At 26.2% G+C, this 24,299-nt stretch overlaps 1 protein-coding gene across 1 annotated transcript; it reads right to left on the bottom strand.

Annotated features, from left to right (window-relative positions):
• Nucleotides 1-240: 240 nt before the first annotated feature.
• LOC141526359 (uncharacterized) lies at nucleotides 241-24,299 on the bottom strand. Its single transcript, XM_074241344.1, has 13 exons — nucleotides 24,225-24,299; nucleotides 22,869-23,111; nucleotides 20,098-20,194; nucleotides 14,195-14,944; nucleotides 12,608-12,732; nucleotides 8,333-8,381; nucleotides 3,790-3,927; nucleotides 3,567-3,719; nucleotides 3,257-3,435; nucleotides 2,835-3,038; nucleotides 2,509-2,749; nucleotides 2,166-2,432; nucleotides 241-2,093 (listed from the first exon to the last, which is right to left on the bottom strand). The coding sequence occupies exons 1-13, from the start codon at nucleotides 24,297-24,299 to the stop codon at nucleotides 2,017-2,019; spliced, it is 2,598 nt and encodes an 865-aa protein (XP_074097445.1). The 3' UTR covers nucleotides 241-2,016.

Raw genomic sequence — 24,299 nt, 5'->3', positions numbered from 1 at the left:
TATTTATGTATAATTAATATTAATGAGAATAAATGAAAGATTAATCAATAATTATCTGGCGTGTTTTTTTTTTTTTTTTTTTTTTTTTTTTTTGTGCTTTATTCGTTGATCATTTAAATTTAAGGATGTTCCCTGTTAATAAATTTTTGTTGTTTTATAATAATTTAGTTGACTTATAAATTTTACGATACTTTATAAACACTTTGTTGTTTATGTTGATGCAAATAATAAAAAGACATGTTTCTTATTATCTTTTTTAAATAATGTTTATCAAGTAAACGTTGTTGCATTCATAAAATTATTATCGAATGCTAATTACACAATTTTACACTGATTATTAGTAATTAATAAATTAATTGTTATTGTTTGTTAAATTTAAAAAGGCACGCGACGGAAAGAAAATTATGTGCAATATATATTGTTTCGTTTCAATCGACGTTTTTTGACTTATTGTTTTATTTATTTTTTTTTTTTTTTGTTTTCCTTTTTATTATTAAAATATTCTACAATTGGTGTTCAAACACCTGGATTTCGCTGGGAACAACCTTATACTTTTTATATTTTTATTGCGTAATACAACACCAGAGATGGCAAGATTATTTTTTTTGTTTATAAGACATTTACAATTAATCATGACAACACTCTTAATTTTTCCTGTTACATGATTTGTTTTTAATTTTTTTTTTTATTTTTTTCTTGTATTCCCCCCCCCCCATTTTTTACAACATATTACAGTCTACCGGTTTAAATATATTTAAATAGATAGTTTAAATTAATTAATAAAAGAATAATAAAAGCTAGCCAAAAGCGAAAATAAATGAATAAAAAATTTACTAAGTACTACAATTTCTACAGTCATTTTTTAAATAATTATTTTTTAAAATAATAGGCCTTTAATTATAATTCGCACACATTAATCAATAATTATAATTATTATAAAGAGGCTGTATATAATTATGTTCGTAATAATAATTTAATCAAAAGAAGTAATTGCCAATCTCTTGTTGTAAGCATTATTATCATGATCTAAAAATCTAAGTCATGATTTTTTGATAATTATTTATTTCATCTCAACAGGGCTGAGCTCAACTTATCTTTAATTATTCATTATTAATTAATAACTTAAAAATTATAAATTTGCCATTAAAAACCATCATATCAATAACTACTAAATGGTCTACAGCTAATACACTCAATCAATTAATTATTTATTTATTTATTTATTAATTATCTATTTACATAAGAAATTATTAAAGACTTTAAGTCATTAATTAAATATTAAATGGCATTTTTTATCGACTGAAAAATGGTGAATTTATTTTTTCTAATCTATCACATATCAGTAGAGTTTATCTCACATTTATATTTTGTCTTCTCATTCTTTTCGTAATTTTTATTTATTAATTAATATATTTATACATTATGCAAAAAAAAAAAAATAACCATTCATCAACCAACTGTACCACTTATTTATCCCTAGTTACAAAAGAAAAAAAAAAAAAAAAAAAAAAAAAAATTTATGATTTAAGATCACTATGATTCGATAAATATTTGCAATTTAGTAAATTAACACAGTTAATACAATATGATTAAAAAATTGATACAATTTAAAAACTTGGCGAATTTTTTTTTTTTTTTTTTTCTTACAAACAATGGTTTCATTAATTATTTTTTCATATGCAGTATCACGAAAGTCACGATAATTATCGCTCGTACCTCAGCATTTAAAAAACAAACTTATAGCACGTTATAATAATTTTCGTTCCACTTTAATTATGATTAAGTATGAATTTTGAGGCAGCAATTATAATCAGTTTATTCGTCTGAAATTAGGATGCGCATTAATTTTTGGTGTATTCATTTTCTTTTATAATTAAAAATACTTTTTTTTTTTTTTTCTTTTCTTTTCTTTTGCACAAGCACTAAAGAGCGACAATTAAGTAACAGTGATACTTGTTGATGTTTACGAAAACACGTAGCAAGTAAGAAAAATAAAATTTTTTTCAACAACTGAATTTATTCACCACTGGATACTGCTACTTCCCGTCGTCCTGCCGACTCTTGAGATTGTTCAACAAGGTTCGATTGAGTCCCTAAAATATAAAATATAAAATTTAATTGTTTTTGGCATAAAGTAGTTTTGATATTGTCACAAAATTTTTTACCATTGATAGCTTCTGTTTCAGTATGAGCCTCGACACCTGTTTCAATTTCTATCACATCGTCTTCTTCTTCATCATCATCATCATCATCATCATCATCATCATCATCATCATCATCATCATCATCATCATCATCATCCTCGTCATCATCATCATCATCATCATTGTTATGAGCGGCAACGGCTGGGTCTGACTGTACTGAACTGGAAGCTGTTGAATCTTGTGCTCGCAATGAGTTTGAAATATCTTTGGTACTGCCTCCATCTTCACCTATATTTATTTTATTATTTAACTTTTAAATAAAATGTTTTACATTTATTTATTGAGCATAATTATATTAACTTACCACATGGCCTTAAAACAAGATATAATAATATATCAGATAATGAAATAATACCAATAACTTTTTCATTTTCATCTGTTACAACTAGCCTGTGAACTTCAGCTTTTACTATTTTTTCCATAACGGTAAATAACGTGTCATCTAATTTACACTTATGAACTCCTTCAAACCAATCACTTCGATGTTGAGTTGCTTCTTTCAAAGAAACATCTAAATTATCATAAGTTTTCATAGCAGCTAAATTCTGTAATTAAATAAAAATTTTATTATTTAATAAAAATAATAAATTAAAATAAATTAAAAAAAAAAAATAAATCATATTTACTTACAATTACATCAAATTTGGAGTAAATATTAACCAATTTTCCTTCAGAATCAAGAATAGGTAAAGCCGAAACTCGCCTTTCAACAAATTTTTTAAGAGCTAAAATAATGCTAGTTTCTTCGGTAGCTGTTGCTATATTATCATAAGTTCCTATTCTTAATTCTTTTATTGTTTTATCTATAAAGGAAGGTCTTGGTAGCTCGAGAATCTGTAATAAAAAAAAATAATAATAACAATTTTTTTTTTGTTTGTTTGTTTGTTTATAAATCTTATTTAATTACTCTAAAGTTAATTTAATTATAAAAATGACGTTTTTCAATAAAATACTTAATTAATTAATTATCTTGGATAAGACAGACCTAATCATTTAACTGGATTAAAGGATTAAACAATATTATAGTTTAGGTGTGAATGAGTTTTACTTACATAGAGGAATAAAAATTTGAGTATCCTTTTGTGTGTTAATATATAAAGAACATTGTCAGTATCCGGGTCTATCACAGGCAATCGGTGGATTCTATTTAGAATCAATGATTTAATGGCATCGTACATAGAAGCATCAGGTCCAATAGTTACCAATGGATGAATTTTTTTGTGTAAAACATCTAAAATATAATAATAATAATAATAATAATAATAATAATAATAATAATAATAATAATAATAATAATAATAACAATTAATAAATTATTAAAATTTATTTGACAGCTGCTGTATTTAATTATTTATATATTACCTCTCCAAGTATTAAGTTCATGTTCTTCCAATTGATACATTGTCACCGTAGGACTAGTATAATACTTTTGAAGAATTTTTATAAAATCGGTAATGGTTAGCATTCCAACAAATTGTTGTTTAGCACTATCCCATAATGGCGCTGCTCTGACACCTATTGAAAAAAAATTTTATGATTCAATACATAAAAATAATAAAATAATAAAATTATAAAAAATAATTACCATTATAAACAAGAGCGAAAAATGCCTTTTTAACAGCGAGCTTAGTATCAAATATAACTAATTTTGCACTCGTAGGTATAAGATCATAACATTTGTGAAATTTGAAAAATTTCACGTATATCTGCGTTTCATCCTTTTCTGCAACTCCAAATAATTCACAATACAATAATACTTTTTTATTTCTCTTCATTTTTAATTTACAGTAATTTTAATATTAATATTTTTTAATATAAAACAAAACACAACAAGTTAATTATTTAATATTATTTAAAATGTATTCCTCACTAATCGAATTACGCTGAGTATAATAATATGATTTTATAAATTTAATTTTAATTTATGTAATAGCCCCTACTACTGTCCGGTAGATTTAATTCGGTGGTTTACAGAGATAGAGATAAATATGAAGAAATAGTGAATAAGAATTGATTACGATTAATGATATCTTAAATGAAACCTTGTGCTTGCCACTTCAACACGACACGAGATATTAAGATACTAAGATACTAATTACTAATATTAATACTGATATCCCTGTATATTATATTACATAGATACGGTATATAAACTATAATAAGTAAAGATTGGATGGTAATGGGTAATCCTCTCAAAGGAATTGTAAGTGAATGGAAAGTCAGAGGAGAAAATTACTTTTCATATCAGTAAATCATAACCTTTCTTAAGCTGATGCAACTCAAACACGATATTGAGTTATTAAAAAAAAAAAAATTTAATATATTTTAAAACTAACAAGACTTTTCAATATTCATTCAATATTTATAATTGTTTTATTTTAAAACCGACCGCCTAATAAATTTTTATACTTTAAAATTAATATTGTCCCAAGAATAACTTTTATATTTAATTATTTATTTATAAAAATTTAGATCTGAAATTATTATTGATGAAATTTTTGCTCATACCTTGACAGAGAGTCTCGGCGAGTTCAGGTTCAAAGGGTGGATTCTCTACTGGAAATTCTTTGATAAATTTATGCTTCGCATAAATGGGATTATCATCAAACTGATTACGCGCTGAGTTAAATTGAACATCGATCAACGAGCGAATACATTCAGCGTTTGAGAAATAATAAAGTGTTAACATTTTCGATCATTTTTTATTAACTATTTATTCTCCTCCTAAAGTCTTTACAATTATTTTTTCTCAGAAATAACAACTAAAATAAATTGTCCTTTAGTCTTTTGATATTATATAATGTTTAATAACATTTGATGAGTATCAAATAAAAAGTCCCTGAGGATAAATATTTGTTGATTACGACCAACATATTATACCTCAATACCTCAATTTATTTATTTTCATTATCATCAAAAACATCAACAATAACAAACAATAACAACACTGTTTTATTTTTTAAATAAAAATGTTTAATTATTTTAAAATGACAACATCACGCGTCACTTGAATCGAAACAAACGTTTCAACAGTTTAAATGCTAATTATAAATCAATTGACGGTGATTATTAAATAAGTATATTCATTAATAATATTATTACGCGATAAATAAAAAATTAAAGAATAAATTATAAATGAACAAGTTACTAGTGCGGTCTAGTAAACGTTGCAAGTACATTTACTGGTAGATTTTATCCTTCATCTCGGTCGTACTCGTCAACGAACTTATTCGTCATTACTGGCCAAGAATAACGTCTGTAAAACCGTGAAAACGATGCCAAAAAAAAAAAGTATCCAAGGCACACATATTACTGTAATAACGGTAATCAAAGAAACTTTGTTTGTTATTGTGATATAATAGCTAATTGATTTTATCAACTAAATGACTTTCCATCTATCCAATTACTGATGTTTACTCAAATAAAATAAATATTTAAAACAACAATAAACACTGATAATTATATTCAATCTAATTAAATAATAAATATAAAGGATATCAACAAGTTATATTAAGGAACTTGAGTTACAACAACAACAACAACAACAACAACAACAACAACAACAATAATAATAATAATAATAATAATAATAATAATAATAATAATAATAATAATAATAATCTTAAGCCAATTAGACGCAGGGGAGTTGTATAGATATCTAGGAATGGAAGAGCACCGCATGCATGCGGTCTCTGAAGTCCGAACAACTCTCCAGAGCGAGTATGTTAGGAGACTCTGGAAAATTTGGTCCTCCGAACTTTCCGGCAAAAACAAAGTCTCAGCTACTAACATGCTCGCTGTCCCAGTCTTACTATACTCTTTCGGTGTCCTGAAATGGACCCGAAAGGATTTACGAGATCTCGACATCAAAACCCGTAAGATCATTAATATGAATCGGAGCATGCACCCCAATTCATCAGTCGCCAGATTATACCTCTCCCGGTCCATCGGTGGGAGAGGTTTGCAGAGTTTGGAGCGGCTTCACGACCGTTTGGTCCTGGGTTTAACACACGAAGTTGTCAATTTCACTGCAGATGAGGATGACTTTCTTGTGCAAATTGTACATAAACATGAAAATGCGCATAAGGGGTCATTCTTGTATAAGGCAGCAATATATGCGGCAAGAACCCTTGGTCTTGGAGAAATAAACGCTCTTATGGAACTCCGAAAGGAGGAATTTAAGAGCGTCATCAGGAACGCCGAGGAAAAACTACTCCTTGGCGAACTGATGGACAAGTCCATGCACAGCGTGTTCTTTAAACACGTGCGTGATCATGGCTTGTCCATCCAGCTGACGTTTTCCTTCTTAAAGTCAGCGGGCCTGATGTCCGTGACTTAAGGGTTCATATTTGCCTGCCAAGATGGTGTCATTAACACTCTTGAGTACCGTAGCAAGGTGCTCCAGGTGCAGCTTCCGGACACGTCCTGTAGGAGGTGTAGACAACATCCGGAGACGCTTATGCACCTTTTGTCGGCATGTCCAGTGCTGGCGAGAGGTGCATATATCCAGCGTCACAATGCTGCCCTGAGAGTACTGTACTACTATCTTCGTCATTGCTACGGTATTGACGTGACACCAGTGCTGCCTTATTTGCCAGGAGATATTCCCCAGGTTGTTGAGAATGACAGTTGCAAAATTTATTGGAACATGCCATTTGCAACAACCCGGCGGATAGATCACAACAAACCTGATATTGTGCTCTTCGACAAGGCCACTCATGACATTTATGTCATTGAGTTCTCGGCCCCGGCTGAATACAACATCTCAGCCAAAGAAGAGCACAAAAACAAATATATCAGGATCTCCTGTTTGAAATTGGTAAACTTTACCCAGGTTACCGTGTCAAGCTTGTCGTCCTGATTGTTGGCGTCCTAGGAGAGATGAAGCAGTCTTTTGTATCCTCACTTGCCAAAGTTCCAGCTTGCTCATCAAAAGCTGAGTTCTTGGCAGTTAGGATGCAGAAGGCTGTTTTACTTGGTTCTCTCCGTCTCTTAAGGGAAATGACTTTGGCCTGCTGTGATCACTAACCGCCTTGTTGTGCGGAGTGGTCCAGCAGTAACGGATGGAGCTCAGGCTGGGCCCTCGGAGAATCGGACTCCGGGGATAACCCCCCTGAGCATTTAATAACAAAATAATAATAATAATAATAATAATAATAATAATACGAATAAGGTAGAGTTTATCGTATAGTGTAGAGTGAATGAAAATACTGTGAATAAGCCCCTGTTACTACAGGTTGATATGCTTCAGTGTATAGTTAGATAACTTATTGATAAACCACGCGATTAAAGAATAAAATCCCAACAATAGTTGCTTTTTATTATTTATATAAATAAGCTTTCAATAGAAAGGTAATCCTCAATTAGCTTTCATTGGTCAAATATCAAATTCATAGTCTTTGAAATTGAGCATCGTATTTTGTTGCGTAGGCGTTATTAAACGATCGATTATCTCCCCTCCCCGGGAAAGAGGAGCTCACTACTAATTTAGTTCAGCTTTGATGCTAATAATAATGTCTATAATTATAAAATAATGATAAATAACAGCCAGTTTACTACAAAAAGAGTATTAAAATAAAAGTTTGGTCTTACTGGTGACTTGTTATTACTTGTTATTAATTCATCAACATAACTCTTTTCTAGCATGTAGGGAGCAATATAACTATGTAGGATGTGTTGGATATATGACCTTCATAGTAAAGGTCTACGATCGATTAACATAACAGAGCAACAGAGAGAATTATTTATTGTGTGCTTCCATACATTCTGCTCACCGTCAACGTATTCTCCTCATTAGGATTGTTCTCTTTACTTCTTCCCCTTCAATCAGCAATTACCAATCAAAATAACAACACCGAATTCACCTTTTATCATGCACTTCTATCTCAGTGGGAGCTTTTTTTTTTATCTAGGTCAGGGTCATGGTTTACACCCAATCGATCGTAACAACTCTGACGCAACAAATGCGGTCTGCCTGTTTATTCATCTTTTTTTTTTTTTTTTTTTTTTTTTTAAATTCAATCACCTTATTAATTTAAACTTTATTGATCTTATATTTTATATTAATTAACCTTGTTGTGTTGTTTTATTAATTAATTAATTAATTAATTAAAAAAAAAAAAACTTACCCAAATCTGATTTAGGTTGACTTTTCGTGAATGAATCAGCCACTGGGAGCTGAAAAATAAATTTAAATAATGAAAAAATTTATTATAAGGTTATTGATTCTCTGAAAATACTTGGGAATTTATTAAGTAGCTTTTATTTTTAGATATTTACAATAAATTAGAGTTTTTTTGATAAACAAGAGTGTTTACCAGAGCTTTCTTTAGCAACGTTTTTGGGCTAAAAGTCTGTCGTTTTTTAACATTGGCTGTTATTTTCGAGTACCAGTTAGTAAATAAATTTGAGGAAGTCGGGCTGGAGGTCGGTGAGGGGGCTTCAATACCATTTGGGGAAAGTTTTGTGATATTTACTGCAGCACTACTACCACCAGCGGGTTCACTAGTTTGTCTTTTAAAAAGCATATTACACAATTCACCAAGTTTTTGATTTTTTTTTTTTTTTTTTTTTTTTGTTGAGTTAAGTTGAATGTACTACGCTATTTATAAAAATATAATTTCGACTTTTCGAGCTGTATCTTACACTATCAAGGATTTACAATCATCAGTATTTTGGACTCTATTATTTTTAGTTCAATCTCATTTTTATATTTATAAATACTCTTAAAGTTACAATTATTTTATCGAAAAATAATTGCACATGGAAATGAACAGGTAACTTATAAAACACATTTTTTTTTAATTATTGAATTCTTTTACAGTTCATTGAATCAAACAACTGAAATATAAAAAAATTTTCACTTTTCTTTAAAAAAAAAAAAAAAAAAAAAAAAATTAACTCGACAAAAATAATTTTTTGTATGCTAATAAAATTATAAAATAATTGACTATAATTATCAAGTTTTTCATAATTAATAAAATAAAAATATGTTGAAGAAATTTTCATATAAATATTTTCAGTTTATATATTTATTATTGTCACTCGTTTATAATTATTATATTTATAAATATGAACATACTGATATCTTATTTTTTAATTAATTGAATTACAATAGATAAAATAATAATTAATTATATATTGTAAGTACTTTAACGGCAATAGTTATTGTAATTATTATATTAAATAAATAAACAAGTCTCAACGTAGTTGTCACATAAAAATATAAAATTATGCCTTTATAATTCTTAAAGAATAAAAATAATTAAATTATTAAAATAATAACAACAATAGAGCTGATAAGATATTTATAATTGTTTTATTTTATATGTATTTAAAATAAAAACAATTGGTTGGATTTATTAAGTTTACATGTCAATAATTTATGTGTATTGTATATTTATTAAAACAATATTACTGAATAATAAAAAAAATCCCAGCGTTATTTTATTTTTTAGTATCAGTAACACATTCTTCTTTATTTTTATTTTTTTAAAGAATATAAATTCTTTGACATATAAAAACACATAATGCGTATTGCAAATTGTTGAATACGATACCGGTGTAAAAGAGAATAAAGTTTAAAAAATAAATAATATAAAAAAGACTTTCAATATATTTGTAAAAAGAATAGTGTGTAGTAATGTAACGAGAATTGATAACGATAGTATAAATCGATTATATTACAATGAAAATTCAGGTTGACAAAATATATAACATATATGTGTCTATTCATAGACAATTAATTATGTATATTTTTTTTTCATTGACAGGACATAATATTTATTGATAAATATCAACTTTTATATTTAAAATTATTTTTATCAATTTACTAAAATTTTGTCGAGTTAATTTTTTAAAAATAAATTATTAAATAAAATACATGGATATGTTATTAAAATTTAATCACTTAAATTAGTTTAAATTAAAATAAAATTTCTAATTATTTACAAATAACTTTTTAGAGGTGTGATCCTTTCGCGATACCGCTCGCGGAATACTGAATAGCATGAAGATACTCAACACTAGAAGCCGCGATTCAGAATGGAAGCAAGCGCGAGGTTCGAAGCGCAGTGACATTTAGTGTTATAAAAAACATTTTAAATAAATAAATAAATAAATAAAATGTATATATTTAAAAAAAAAAAAAAAAAAAAAAAAAAAAGGCCAAGTTTTTCTCAAAAGCAATAAAAGTTATAAAAAAATCTTCATTTAAATCCAATCGTTGAATATTCTTTTTTTTTTTTATAACGAGTTGGATAACTCAAGAAATATGTATTGTATACATTTGAGTTGATTGTAAGAAATCAAACAATATTTGATGGAGTGTAAAAAAATCAATAAGCTATTTCATAAACTAAACTTTAAACTTTAAAAATAAAAATAAAAAAAGTTTTGAAAAATGATAAGAATTATATAGATCTATGAAAACCTTATTTTTGGAGTGGCATTCAAATTCACATATGTTTGTCAGATAAAAAAAAAGCTATAAATTTAACGTAACAAGTAATATCGTTCCAGTGAATAAAATAAATTTGTCGCTGCAGAGAAGATTTCTACCGAAATGATTAAAATCGATCCACGTGTTTTAAATTTTATATTCCAGAGCAAAATAATTTTTTTGTTTTAATAATCGAATCATTAATTAATTGGTAATATCTGGATAAAATTTTTAAAGTCATAAATGTCTTATGTTTTGTTATACTATATATATTTTATTATGTAAACAAAGGAAATATTCTAGTTGTAGAACTATCAAGAATTTAAGTTTTATTATTCGGAAAATTTTATAAGAATTCCAATTGAATTTAAAAGCGTACGGAATAATGCAAAAGTTTGTCTGAGAAATAATTAAAAAAAAAAAAAAAAAAAAAAAAAAAAACTTTTATTTTAGGTATTTATAACTGTGATGAATATTTAATGAATAATTTAAGTGACTATCGATTTAAAATAATACTTTAAATTGTGATGAGTAAAAAGTTTGCATTTAAAGATAAAATAAATGTAATTTGTATAATTTATTTTGAAAATATGACATTTAGTTAAGTACTAGAATTCAAATTTGCGCGCGCTTTACTATAGCGTTTGCATATATTTTCATGCTTTGATATATTTGACCAATTACGTTACGAATAGTTTGCTTTCATGATATATTTTCATATTTTTCATCATCTAAATTATAAGAAAAAGGAAAAAAAAAAAAAAAGTAGAAGATTAAACTATTATTGTCATTGATGATATAATTAATTTTCTGCGCATGACACAATCGATTTCATTATAAGAGTAATGCAATGACCGTATATATTACTTTGCGATGAACTTTGCCAACGTGACATATAATAATAATAATAATAATAATAATAAAAATACATGATATTTAACCCAAAAGTTAAATAAAAAATTTAAAGCACAGTTGACTTTGCAAATTATTTAATTTGCTTTAATAAATCAACTGTGCGAGATGCAGCTTCCAATTTGATGTTATTTTCCAAATAAACTCACCAACTACTAGAATTTAATCTGACAAGACATTTGTTGTTTAAGATATTCTAATAATATTTTTAATAAAAATTAAAATTTATAAATTTGTAGGAATTTACTGTATCTTTTATTATTAATAATAACTTGACTACGGCATCAGTGTTACAGTGTTGAATTGGTTTCTGTATTATCTACATTTTCCGAGAATTTTCTCATTAAAGAAAACTTTTTTATCAACAGTTCAATGTTGCTTTTTCCAAGAAAAGTTATTATAACGACAAAAATCAATCAACAATTTCAACTTGTTGTTGTTAATGATTATGTCAAAGGAGATTTTCTGAAAGTTTAAAGGAAAAAAAAAAAAAAAAAAAAGTAATGACCTCTAGACAACGACTCCTAAAAAGATGAGTTAACGCGGTGGCTTTTCTATAAATAAATCCACTAATTTTTGCCCAGCTGTAAAAGCACTGAAAAATTGAAAATAAAAAAATCTAGGATGATAAGTATGTAATTCAGTAGATTAAATTTGTTTTATTTAAAATTATATTAGAATGATAAAAATCTTTTTTTTTTTTTTTTTTCCATCTAATTGAATTATAGTTAAAAAATTAATTTTATTATAATAAAAATTCTATAATTATTTATGTTTTAAAAATATGTGGCATAGGTAAAAAGAGAATACAAGGTTATAGAGATTGTTAAAAGATGCGGATTTCTTGGTATGGGTAAATCAATGAGTCAACAAAAGTCTACGGGCATATATTGTCACGTACGCTTTAAAAAATTTGCACAACGTACAAGTTATTATAGTGACAACAAATAGAGCTAAGAAAGCCAATTATTAAAATTAAACAATGGCTACTTGTAAAAGTTTAATTCATTTTAGTATGATATAATTAATAATTAAAAAAAAATAAACTGACCCCTCGAGCATTGCGGAACAATATAGCAGTGTGTGCTGGATCGAAATGATGAGTTCTACGACGTGCTCCTGGTATAGTAATAGGATTCCTGTCACCGGATTCAAGTGAACTCCGTCTAATAACACCTGCAATTAAAATTTTATTTAATTTTTTTCCTTAATAATAAAAAGTTTCTATAGAATTAAATAAAATAATAAAATTCAAGAGTCGTGCCAAATAAAGAAAATTATTTTTAGGTAACAACTAAATTATTGTCTATACATTTTTCATGTGTTTAAGTTGTAAAATTTAGGAATTAAAAGTAATTGCTTTAATCTCAAACATATTGACGTAACCTACATTTTTTTTTTTTTTTTTTTTTCATTAAGTTAAATTATTAAAAAGTATTAAATAATTACGGGTAAATATCAGTTAACAGAGTTATAACTAAGTAATTCTGTAGTTGGCAGTGACTAATGGTAAAATGATCGGTAAACTTGGATAACAATATTTGACGCAGCAAATAATGTTACTACAATTTTTATTTATGTTAACAGAGTTAGTGTTTCAAGATTTAATTGTAGACAAAACAGCGTCTTTTAAAAATAAAAATATAATACTTTTTTTATTTTTATAAATTATTTGTGTTTATAACAAAAGTTATCCGTAGACTAATTTTTATGACAATTATATTATTCTGTATAATACAAGTACAAAAATATGTATTTATAATTAAGATAAGATAGCCATTAATTATTTAAGATAACTTGTATAATATTATTTTGTTTTTATTTACAATAAAATTCAAAATCAACAATTAAAATTACTCACTGAAAATGAATAATTTTATTTTATTACTTTTCGCAGATTTAATTATACCCGAGTCAGTTTCTTTTATTCAATCAACGTCGATGAATATATATATATATATATATATATATATATATATATATATATATATATATATATATATATATATATATATATATATATATATATTTTTTTTTTTTTTTTCTATTTTTATTAATATTAATTTAAGTTGGAATTATCGAAAAAATAAAAATTTTTTTAATTAAAATGTTAATTTAATAATAAATAACGATAAACGGAAGCTTTATTAAACTATATAAAGTTATAATTTATAACTGTGATGCATGTTAAGATTGTTAATCTAAATCTAAATTGTTAAAAGTAAGAATGAAATTACAAGTGTGATAAATCAAGAGAGTTGAATGAAACAAGTTATATAATGAAATAATAAAATAGATAAAACCTTGAAGTAATCAGGCAAATAATTATATTATTTAAATTTTACAATATCAATTTTCTCTCTGTTGAAAAAAATATTATTTAGATTTATTAATTTTTTAATCAGACATGTGGCTTTTCCGTATCACATATCTAAATTTAATTAAACTCTGAATTATTATAAAAGCAATTTAATAATGTATTTCCAGAGAGTTAAATTAAATTATGTTATTTTTAAACTTTATACTTTATACGCAAAAATTAATAAATTAATAATAATAATAATAATAAAAGAGAAACTTTAAGCCAGCAGCAAATGTAAATTGGCTGGGGGTCTGTCAAACAATAAATTGTGTTTACCTTGTTTGAGAATGCTTTCATAAATTCTATAAGTGGTTTCGCAGTCATCAGCGATACGAGGGGAAGCAATTTTTAACGCGCCATCTAAACTCTGGCTTCTGTTTCTAAAATCATCTTCATTTTTTTTAGGAGTTTCCTGACACTCGCTTTGACGCCTAATATGTCCAAGTCTGCGGCCAAAGTGTCTGATCATCTCCTGAATACTGTGATGGTGATGATGATGATGATGATGATGATGATGATGATGATGATGATTATGATTATGATGTTGATGGTGAGAACGTTTTTCAGTAGATTCATTGCTCGGACTCAATGAGATTGGCGTACCAGCGCTGCTACTTATTGAGTGACGATGATTTTGATTCCTTTGAGTTCCTTGATAAAGAGTTTGAAGAGGACTGTGATGTGTATAACCAGATCCGTGGATTGTATGATAAACAGAATGAAGCGGATTTCCGGATCCGTAGTTTGAGGAAGATGACCCGTGACTGGATCCATACGAAGACCCGTATGAATAATTTGAGCTGACAGAGCCACGTGATTGCTGTCGGTCATTAATGTAAATCTTTTGGGATTCTGTATGCTTTTGATTGTTTAAAAATTCTTGGAGGGCTCGTGAGTTGTCTTGCTGATAGTACCGTTTTGCTTCACTTATTGAACATTTTTCCTGACTGCCCTTTGATTCGTTGCTTGAGCTTGAACTCGAATTGTGGTGAGACAACAAATTACTTAATGAATGCATCGTTGATTTTTAATTTATAAATATTTTTAAACCTGAAAATTTTTATCGTTAGTATTATTTTTATCGGCACGTTAAATATTTCATTGCTAAAGTTTTTATTTTTCTAGAGATTAAAAACTCGTCTAGGTAAATAGAAGATTTTTATATTTTTATTATCGTTTTTATAGCATAACTACTAAAACAAAGATCAGAGTCTTATTTACGCCATAATTATTTTAAAATTTTGGGATAAAAATGAATCTTTAAAAACTATTATTAATTAAAGTCAAAGTAAACACAATGTTGCTATTTTTAATTTATTGATTAAATTTGTCTTTTATTTTAATCATGTTATTATCAAGTTTTGGTAGAAAAATAAAAAAAGGTGAAAAAATATATTCATATCAGTTAATTGGAGCTTTAAATAAACATATACTATCTAGGAAGATAGTAAAGGAAGTATAATAGTTAAAGGTCAGGTGCTTTTATTACAATTTTATGAAAATTTAATGCGCCTCAATGGCCAATTTAGTGCTACCCACGTGAACTATACTCAATTTTGCGCCAGATTTGTCACGTGGATTAGACAAAGATATTTTTAATTTATCTTTAACGTTGTCATTTGTAACACCAAAATTTTGTCACATTGTATAAAAACAAATAAAAAGTTTAATAAAATAAATATTGTTATGGTGAATCTTATAAAAATAACAATCTAATCAGATTATAACTTATATCTGGATCGACTATCAGACTCTCATCTCCAAGTTACAACTTTAAAGAATAAATGTTTGAATAAAAAAATTTTTATATGCTAATGAGGCAAAGTGAAGAATACGTAAAACTTAAAACTGACAATTATAATATTAATATAAAAATAAAAAACGTAAAGAGTACAATATTGCACAAAAGAAATTTTTTATTATATAAATCAAGGACAGTGCACTACCACTGTTTTTTCTATTTAGGTCAGTACAGATGAGATTTTTGAGTATGCATATATAGTTTACCACTGCTTTGTATTGATCTACTTTGCAACTAAGCACAGAAATGCTAATAAATTTTTATTTTAAAACTCCATTTATTTCTGTAAATAGTAGTTGCGTAATAACTTTACTTTGTTGATTGAAGCTTATTAGACTCAGTATTTTTTTTTTAAATTAATATTTTCACTAAACCGAAAACTCAGATATTATTACTAACTTTCATGTTGATGAAATGTTATTTGTATTAAATCCCTTTAAAAGTTTAAAAGGGACCATTTTTATGATAAACGACCATCAATTTTCATATTTTTCTCCTATTTTTTATCAAATGATTAATCTTTCGTTTAATATTATCCTCTTTTTTAAAGGAACGATAATAAATTTAGTCTCTTGTTAGTAAAAAAAATTTACATTTTAATCTAAGTTGAAAAAAAATATGATAAAATTTTGGTATTTTTATTTCTGGTAATCATCGAGCTGAGTGATCAAAAAACTTTTGAAAGCTTAAGAAACTTTACTTTTACCGTAACTTTTAATCTACGGGTAATTATTAATAATAATAAATTTAATATTTTATTGGACTATGGTATTTATTATTTTGATAAAGAAATATATTTTAGTTAAAAAAAAAAAAAAAAAAAAAAAAAAAAAAAAAAAACAGGGCCAAGGATAGCGACATCCTAATTTGATCCTTTTTTTTTTTTTTTTATCATTTTAGCCAGTCGAATAAAGTATCAAAACCCACAGGCTTTCACTCGTCGAGTTTTTTTTCTCAAGAAATAATAAAAATAGGACATTCAATAAATTATTTTGCTAACTAATACAAAGAAAATGTATGACTGTTGTACAATATTTCATTCAGCTCATATCAAAAAATTCTGAAAAAACTTTTTATACGGAGTAAAATTAATATATTACTAATTAAATTAAATTTTGTAAATAAAATAAAAAATTATATAATAAAATAATTCTTCTATTGATGTCATTAAAAAGCTATTTCACGTTTCTGTTACAATAATTATTAATACAATTGATAAGATATAAATGTCTATATTGTAACTTGACTACAATAGTAACCATTTATATAACATATATGTTATAAAAAAAAAAAGTCTGTACTATCATTATAAAAGTAAACAACAATAGACAGCCTTCATGTTTAAAATATTATTCATATTATTTTTGCTGTCGTTATCGGCAATAACTCGATTTATATAATTATTATACATTAATTTTTCTTGCAAAATGATGAAATGAGTTGAATGAAATTTACTTAATCGAAATATCGTTTTATACGAGACTTATTTTGTCTTGGTATAAAATGAAAATAATAATTATAATTATTGAGTATTATTTTATTTTTAATAAATCAAATTATTCATAAAAATTAAATTAATAAATTAGTAATTGAAACATTATTCATTAAGCAATAATTATGAAACAACACCATAAGCTATTCAATAGGTCACGCCGAGTTTAAATTAATTATTTATTTATGCTTGATTCATATATGTTTAAATATAGAGCCATTAACCGCGCATCTTTGCAGACTAAATAAAAATAATCATTGAAAAAAAAAACATTAAAATGTTTACTCAATTGTTATGCAATTATTTTTCAAGTCGGACTTTTAAATAAATTGTTTATTAGTGTATTATAATAAATATTAAATGTATTGGGGAAAAAAAAAAAAAAAAAAAAAAAAAAAAAAAAATTTTGAATCTTGTTATTATACAAATTGAGGCTAAAGCAATAAACTAGACTCGTTAAATAAAACAACACAATCATATATGGGTTATACAAAGGCATCAATGAGCCAATAAATATGTTCCGTCTCAGTTTAATAAAATTACTAATGTCAAGAATTATTGGATTTAAATAACAGCTGAAGGGAATGTTGATTTAAAAATTTTAAATCAATTTATACTCTATATAATAATTTATTTAATTTATTATTGAATCGACATGTAACAATAAACGTTAGTGATGATTTTAATGACATAAATATTCATCGCGTGGCGTAATAAATTAATTTAAATAAAATTAATACGTAAACTTATTTTAGTACGATAGAAATGTTGTGAATAGTAAAAAATAAAATTTATAAAGTTAAATATTTATCGACACAATAACTTTGTGTATCATCTATCAATTAATAATCAAATAAATAAATAATAATAATAACTAAAAATTAAGAATAAAATAAAAGTGTCTGGTATTAAAAATGAAAATATGGATTAAAACTATCTGGCAGTGACGATGATAATGAACAAAATAGCAAATAAACTAGAAGGTGGAATGTATTTGACCCACCAGTGACTATGTAACAAATGAATCGGATTATATAGATGTGATTATAAACCGGTTTTTTTGTTGACTACTACAAAGGTGGCTTAATGCACAAACAACTTCAATCAATATTTTTCATTAAATTCATTATTTAATTATTCGCCGATTAATTTTTATTATTTATATAAACAACAACAATAATATTCATTTATAAAAATAAACATTACAAATATTTATTATAAACTTGCAATGAAATATTTTCCAATAAAAATAAACACATTTTTTTACTCACCAAAATTTTAATTACAACTAGTCGTCACTTTTAAAATTATGTACTAGCATAATAATGATTAAATTTTTCAAGACTATTTTTGTTTTTAAAAATACGATTATGTAATATTATTAATGATTGATCTGGAAGTATACTTGGCAGTAATATTTACAGAAAAAAAAAAAAAAAAACAATCATATATACTAGTAACCAATTATTTTGAACGTTTCACTGATACTTAAGCTAATAAAAGCTATCTGGAACAATAATCTTGTGTATAGACGCTTATTAACATCAAAGTTATTAAATGTTGAGGCCATCGATGGAGTTGATTTCATTATTTACAAGCAATACCAAAAAATTACAGCAGTCACTTTTGCTAATTATTTTTCACTGCATAATAATAAATATAAAAACATCGGCCGTAGAGCGTACCTCAATCTTTTTGGCAACAATCAATAATTTTAGCAATTTTACAATTATATCTTGTATTTATTTTATTCAGATGAACAATTAAAGTTAATGATCATCCTTCAATATAATTCGTACAAAACACATTGTGCACTGAGTGTATAAAATAATAAAAATCATCAATCAATTAATTATAACTTACACATGATCAGTTATTAAGAAATGTTTATATTTTACAATCAATTAAACTTTTAGGCTTGATGAAATTTTTCATTTATTATTATTTTAAAGTTTTATATCCCAAAATTGAATTATTTTGATGTTGTTGTTGTTGTTGTTGTTGTTGTTGTTGTTGTTGTTGTAATTGTAAATAGTCAAGTGTTTTGGGTCCAAACGAGACATTTAGATTTAAACACTTGCACTATTTTAGTTTAATTTAAATTTAAATAAATACTCGAGGTATTATTACTCAATTGACATTTTATTTTTGTTGATGGGATTTTTTTAGTCGGCGAAAATTAAAAAAATTAGGAGGTGGTTTTATCAGTTGTATTTGTACGGGGTGTACGTGCATGACTGCACGGGTGTCGCAGTAACTTCAATATCTAAAACTCAACTCTCAGACCACGAGGTCTCCTATAGTACTCGGCGTCAGTATTTTCTATGCAGATGCTACTCATAAACGCGAATATACTAAAATATACAGCAAATATATATATATATATATATATATATATATATATATATATATATATATATATATATATATATATATATATATCATAACATTACAATAATAATAACAATCAAAGATAAATTATTCTGAGTATGTAGTATTGTAGAACACATAACACCGTGATGTGAGAAAACGAGAAAACGCGCACGCGCCCCGCTCCAATCGCAGATTACTTACCAGCAAAACACGCCAGAGAATAAAATCCAATTAATGGTCGAAACTTGAACTAAAAATTCTTTACTCTGTCAGTAAAGCAGCAACAGCAGCAGCACTTACCAAAATAAATGTATCCACATTTCATTTTTTTAAAAGGCTAAATTTTTTTTAATTAAAAAAATTTTAACAACATTTTTTACTTATCAAAATAGTTTGAGATTATAAATATTCTATAATTATTTTGATAAATTTTTGATAAAAATTTTACTCCTAAATGCTATTTTATTTGGCACGACGCTTGTCAATAAATAAGATAAATAAAAAAATAAATACCTTGAGCATGATGACCTAATTGTGATCCTGATGTCGAAGGTAAAGTTGATGCTGATGATGACAGCGATGACTGATGCGAATGAAGATTCTGAGATCTCTGTAAAAATAAAAAGCAAAGCAAAATAAATTATTACATAAAGAATTAAAAAAAAAAAATAAATAAAAATCAATAAGTGATAAAATAAAGTGTAAACAGTATAAATTAAAAATAAACGATTACATGTTGTAAAACCAGACGTATACCAGACACTTCAAGACTTTTGGAATCCAACGAACGGCTCCGAGGCTTTGAGCCACAGTAGTCATCTTTTTTTCCACTTTTTATCCAACGAAAATATGATGACATTGTTAAATCATTTATTACTGTCCGTACTACACATTAATCACTTAAAAATTTTTGTTTCTTCTCTTTTTTTTTAGTTTTAGTTTTAATTTATTTAAAATTATATTTATCACATGATTTTAAAACTTAAAACAGCAGTCAGTGCTTTGTTATTATGCAAATGTACTGATGTTAAAAAAAAAAAAAAAAAAAAAAAAACGAGTCTATATCATTTGACTAATATTTACAGTATTACTTACAATGTTTATAGTAAACGCTTTATGTTTATAGTGTACTTATTTTTTAAATTATTATGTCAAGGATATCTGAAAACGACTCTAGAATATTGCTACTGTGTGATATTTGACCAAAAGATTTTAAAATTTATTAAATTTAAAACAAATTATATTATAAATATAAATGTTTAAAAAAATTAATAACTAATTATCTCAAGTAGTACACATGTGACAGATGTAAAACACTTCCACGTTATCAGTTATAAGACATGTAAGTTCAATACTTAAATAATTAAATAACGTATACATTATTGATACAAGAACATAAATATTAAATCGATGATAAATTTTTTTTTTTAAAAACTATTAACTAAAATTGGATTACTAAGGATTTTCATTGTAATACAAATATAATCGCTCGTTGACCTTTATTTCATAAATTATTCCAACACGTGTTTTTTTTTTTTTTTTTTTTTTTTTTTTTCCTAAAATAACTGCCGCTACGCAATATTTAATTCGCTAATGAAAACATCAATTTAAATTCTACCATATGATATATAATAATTTGATGTTGAGACTCAATCACCCGGACTTGTTTCATTGAATGAATTTTTTTTTTTTTAATTATTATGATCGCTTATCAAGCCATCTATATATAGAAAAATTTTTTACAACAGCAGTTAGACCGCAATACTATTCGATTTCGTATAAATTTACATTTTAAATACCAAATTGCCGGTAACCTTCTGTGACATCTGATCCACGTATACACTGAGGTGACATACAACGAAAAAATACGTCACAGACAGTGTGATAATATCTTTCATGTTATGTATGTATGTATTCATATTAAATTATTTTAAACATTTAAAAAAAAAAAAAAAAAAAAAAAATTAAAACTTGAGAAAAATACTTTAATTAATAATTATTGATTTGTAAGAGAAAATAAATATTTATAAAAACAATGGTTACTCTTTTGTAGATCCTTTTGATAATTCAAATTTACCGATTTATTATATTTTGTCACGGGTACGTTTTACGAGCATTGCGTTATTACTTATTACATAGCACACGTGATTGTCACACATGTATAATCATAAAAAGAAAAATATAAAGAAGCAAGGTCGTGTAGAATAATACTGATAATTTTGTTTCAATTTGATTTAACACAAAATAATATAATTAATTAAACTTTTGGTGATAAATTTTTGTTTTTAATAATTGATAATTATAATAAAAGTTTCAATTATACTTAAATAATATACTTCAAATATTAGATGTTTGAATAAATATTGAGACGAAGCGTATTGTGTTTAAGCTTTGTAATCGAATCCCGTCAAGTCACTGAGTGAAAAAAAAAAATATATATATATATATAAACATATGTACCGGTCTGCGATGATTCGCGTAATCTCTCCCACTAGTTTAACTATTCCAATCTAGTACGTCATGACATTCTACCGTTTATTAATTAGAGTACAATAATAACAAAATAAAAACAAGAGTTTAATTTTAATTATTTAAACATAATTGCCGATTAATTGAAATTTTAAATTAAACACACACACACACACACACACACACACACACACACACACACACACACACACACACACACACTGTTTATATATGTTAATTAATTTATAAGTTACGGATTTAGAATTTTTTATATAAAATAATTGAGAGTATGTGTAACGCGATTGACGATCATCTGTACACTGTTTGTTTAAACTGTATGAAGAAAGAGTTATGATGAAACTTATTCATAACGATCAAGTAACCGGTAAATGATCTACTAACTTGTTGTAACTGAGAGTTATATGAGAAGTAACAATAATATCATTTAAATCTAAAGCACATTATTAAATGTATTTCCTTAATCTACAGCAATCTAAATTTTATTCAACACATGCTTCTAACAATTACTTATCTAATGATACACTGGATAATCTCAAAACTAAACCACCGAGTGGGTTTATAAGGATAAAAGATTCAAGTTTTTAATTATCATCATCATCAACAATCACACCTTGAAAATTTTATCACCCTGTCCTTGATTTTTAAATTATAAATTAAATAATTTTTAATTTAATTAAATAAAAAAAAAATTTAAATTTAAACTATAGCGCTACCACAACAGCAGATGATAATGTAGAAAATTTAACACGATAAATAAAAATAATACCGTAAAAATAAAAAATTGATAAACTTACGGCTCTTCGCCTATCCTCAACTGTATTTGGACTTTTACTGCGTCTAAGTAAATCAATAACTCTTGAAACAGGATTTCTCATGCAATCAGCAGAAGCACGACGTTCATCTTTACGACTTCGACGTGATTCCCTTTCGGGATTAACATCACTGGTGGAGCTTCCAGTTGAACTTTCACCTCCACGACCGACACCACCAGATCCAGCACTACCTGATTCTTTTCCTCCTGCTTTATACAACTGTAGCTAAAAAAATTATTATAATAATAATAATTATTATTATTATTATTATCTAATATGATGTAATAAATGATGATGATGATAATAATATAATAATAATAATAATAGTGATAAATATCGTCCTCCTGGTGCACGTAGGTGTAATTCGCTAAAGGAAAAGGGTGCCATAACTTAGTCCTAATTCATACTTTTAATAATGTGATGTTTTCATCAAAATCGTGTTTATGAAACGTCTGAATTCATGAATGTGAGACTTTACTAATGTGAGGTTTTAAAAAAAATTGGTTTAATAAATGTGATGTTTTCAAAACGTATACTTTGAAAAATGTGATGTTTTCAATATGTAGACTTTAATAAACGTGAGACTTTTAAAATGTGAGGTTTATGAAAAAAACGGTTTAATAAATGTGACGTTTCAATATCGTGAGATTTTGCTAATGTGAGGTTTCATAAACGTGAGGTTTTAAACAAAAATCGAAGTAGCGGCAATATCGATTGAAGATGGAAACAATTTCAGTTGATATAGTAGATTTCATGTGATAAGAACTAAAAATTTTTCAAATTGACTTCCGGGCGGCAAATCACGCAGTCCAGTATGTTAATATAATTAAATAAATTTTTCAGTGAAAAAAAAAATAAAAAAATAGAGGCAGATTATTATTAAAATAATTAACAAATTAATTGTTAACTAATGAAAGAATGGCCGTTTTTTTTTTTCTTTTAAATTAATACCTGGTTTCTGTATTTTTTTCTGGTTTAAATAAATTAATTCATTGTTCTAAAATTAATATAAATAAATTAATTAAATCAAACGCATATCATTTTAATCAATAAATTTATTACAACGTTTATTTAAAGAATGTACCCTTGATTGGAGGTTTCCAGAAACATATTAATAACTTACGTTTGGGAAGTTAATTATGGTTGTCATCGTAAAGGGCACGATGCACCGCACTGAGACTTTGTTGTACATTGCTAGTACTTCCCTGATCTTCTTGATCCAGAAACAGATCGTACAGCAGGAGCAGTTAGATTGTTCTTCCACTAAGAATTGACCAAAAGACACTTCATAGGGTGACCATCAAGCTGCCGGTTGTAGTATTAATAAGTCCCCATGACCTTAGTAGCGTCTTTCTGGGTCACGTAGATGCGGTATACCGGGTCGACTTTTGCGGTACCGGGTCGAACTAACAT

This window comes from Cotesia typhae, unplaced genomic scaffold, assembly GCF_013202065.1.
Source record: "Cotesia typhae breed Kobodo isofemale line unplaced genomic scaffold, CoteBio_Ctyphae contig_33, whole genome shotgun sequence".
NCBI lineage: Eukaryota > Metazoa > Arthropoda > Insecta > Hymenoptera > Braconidae > Cotesia > Cotesia typhae.
This window is presented reverse-complemented; position numbering and strand designations above follow the sequence as displayed.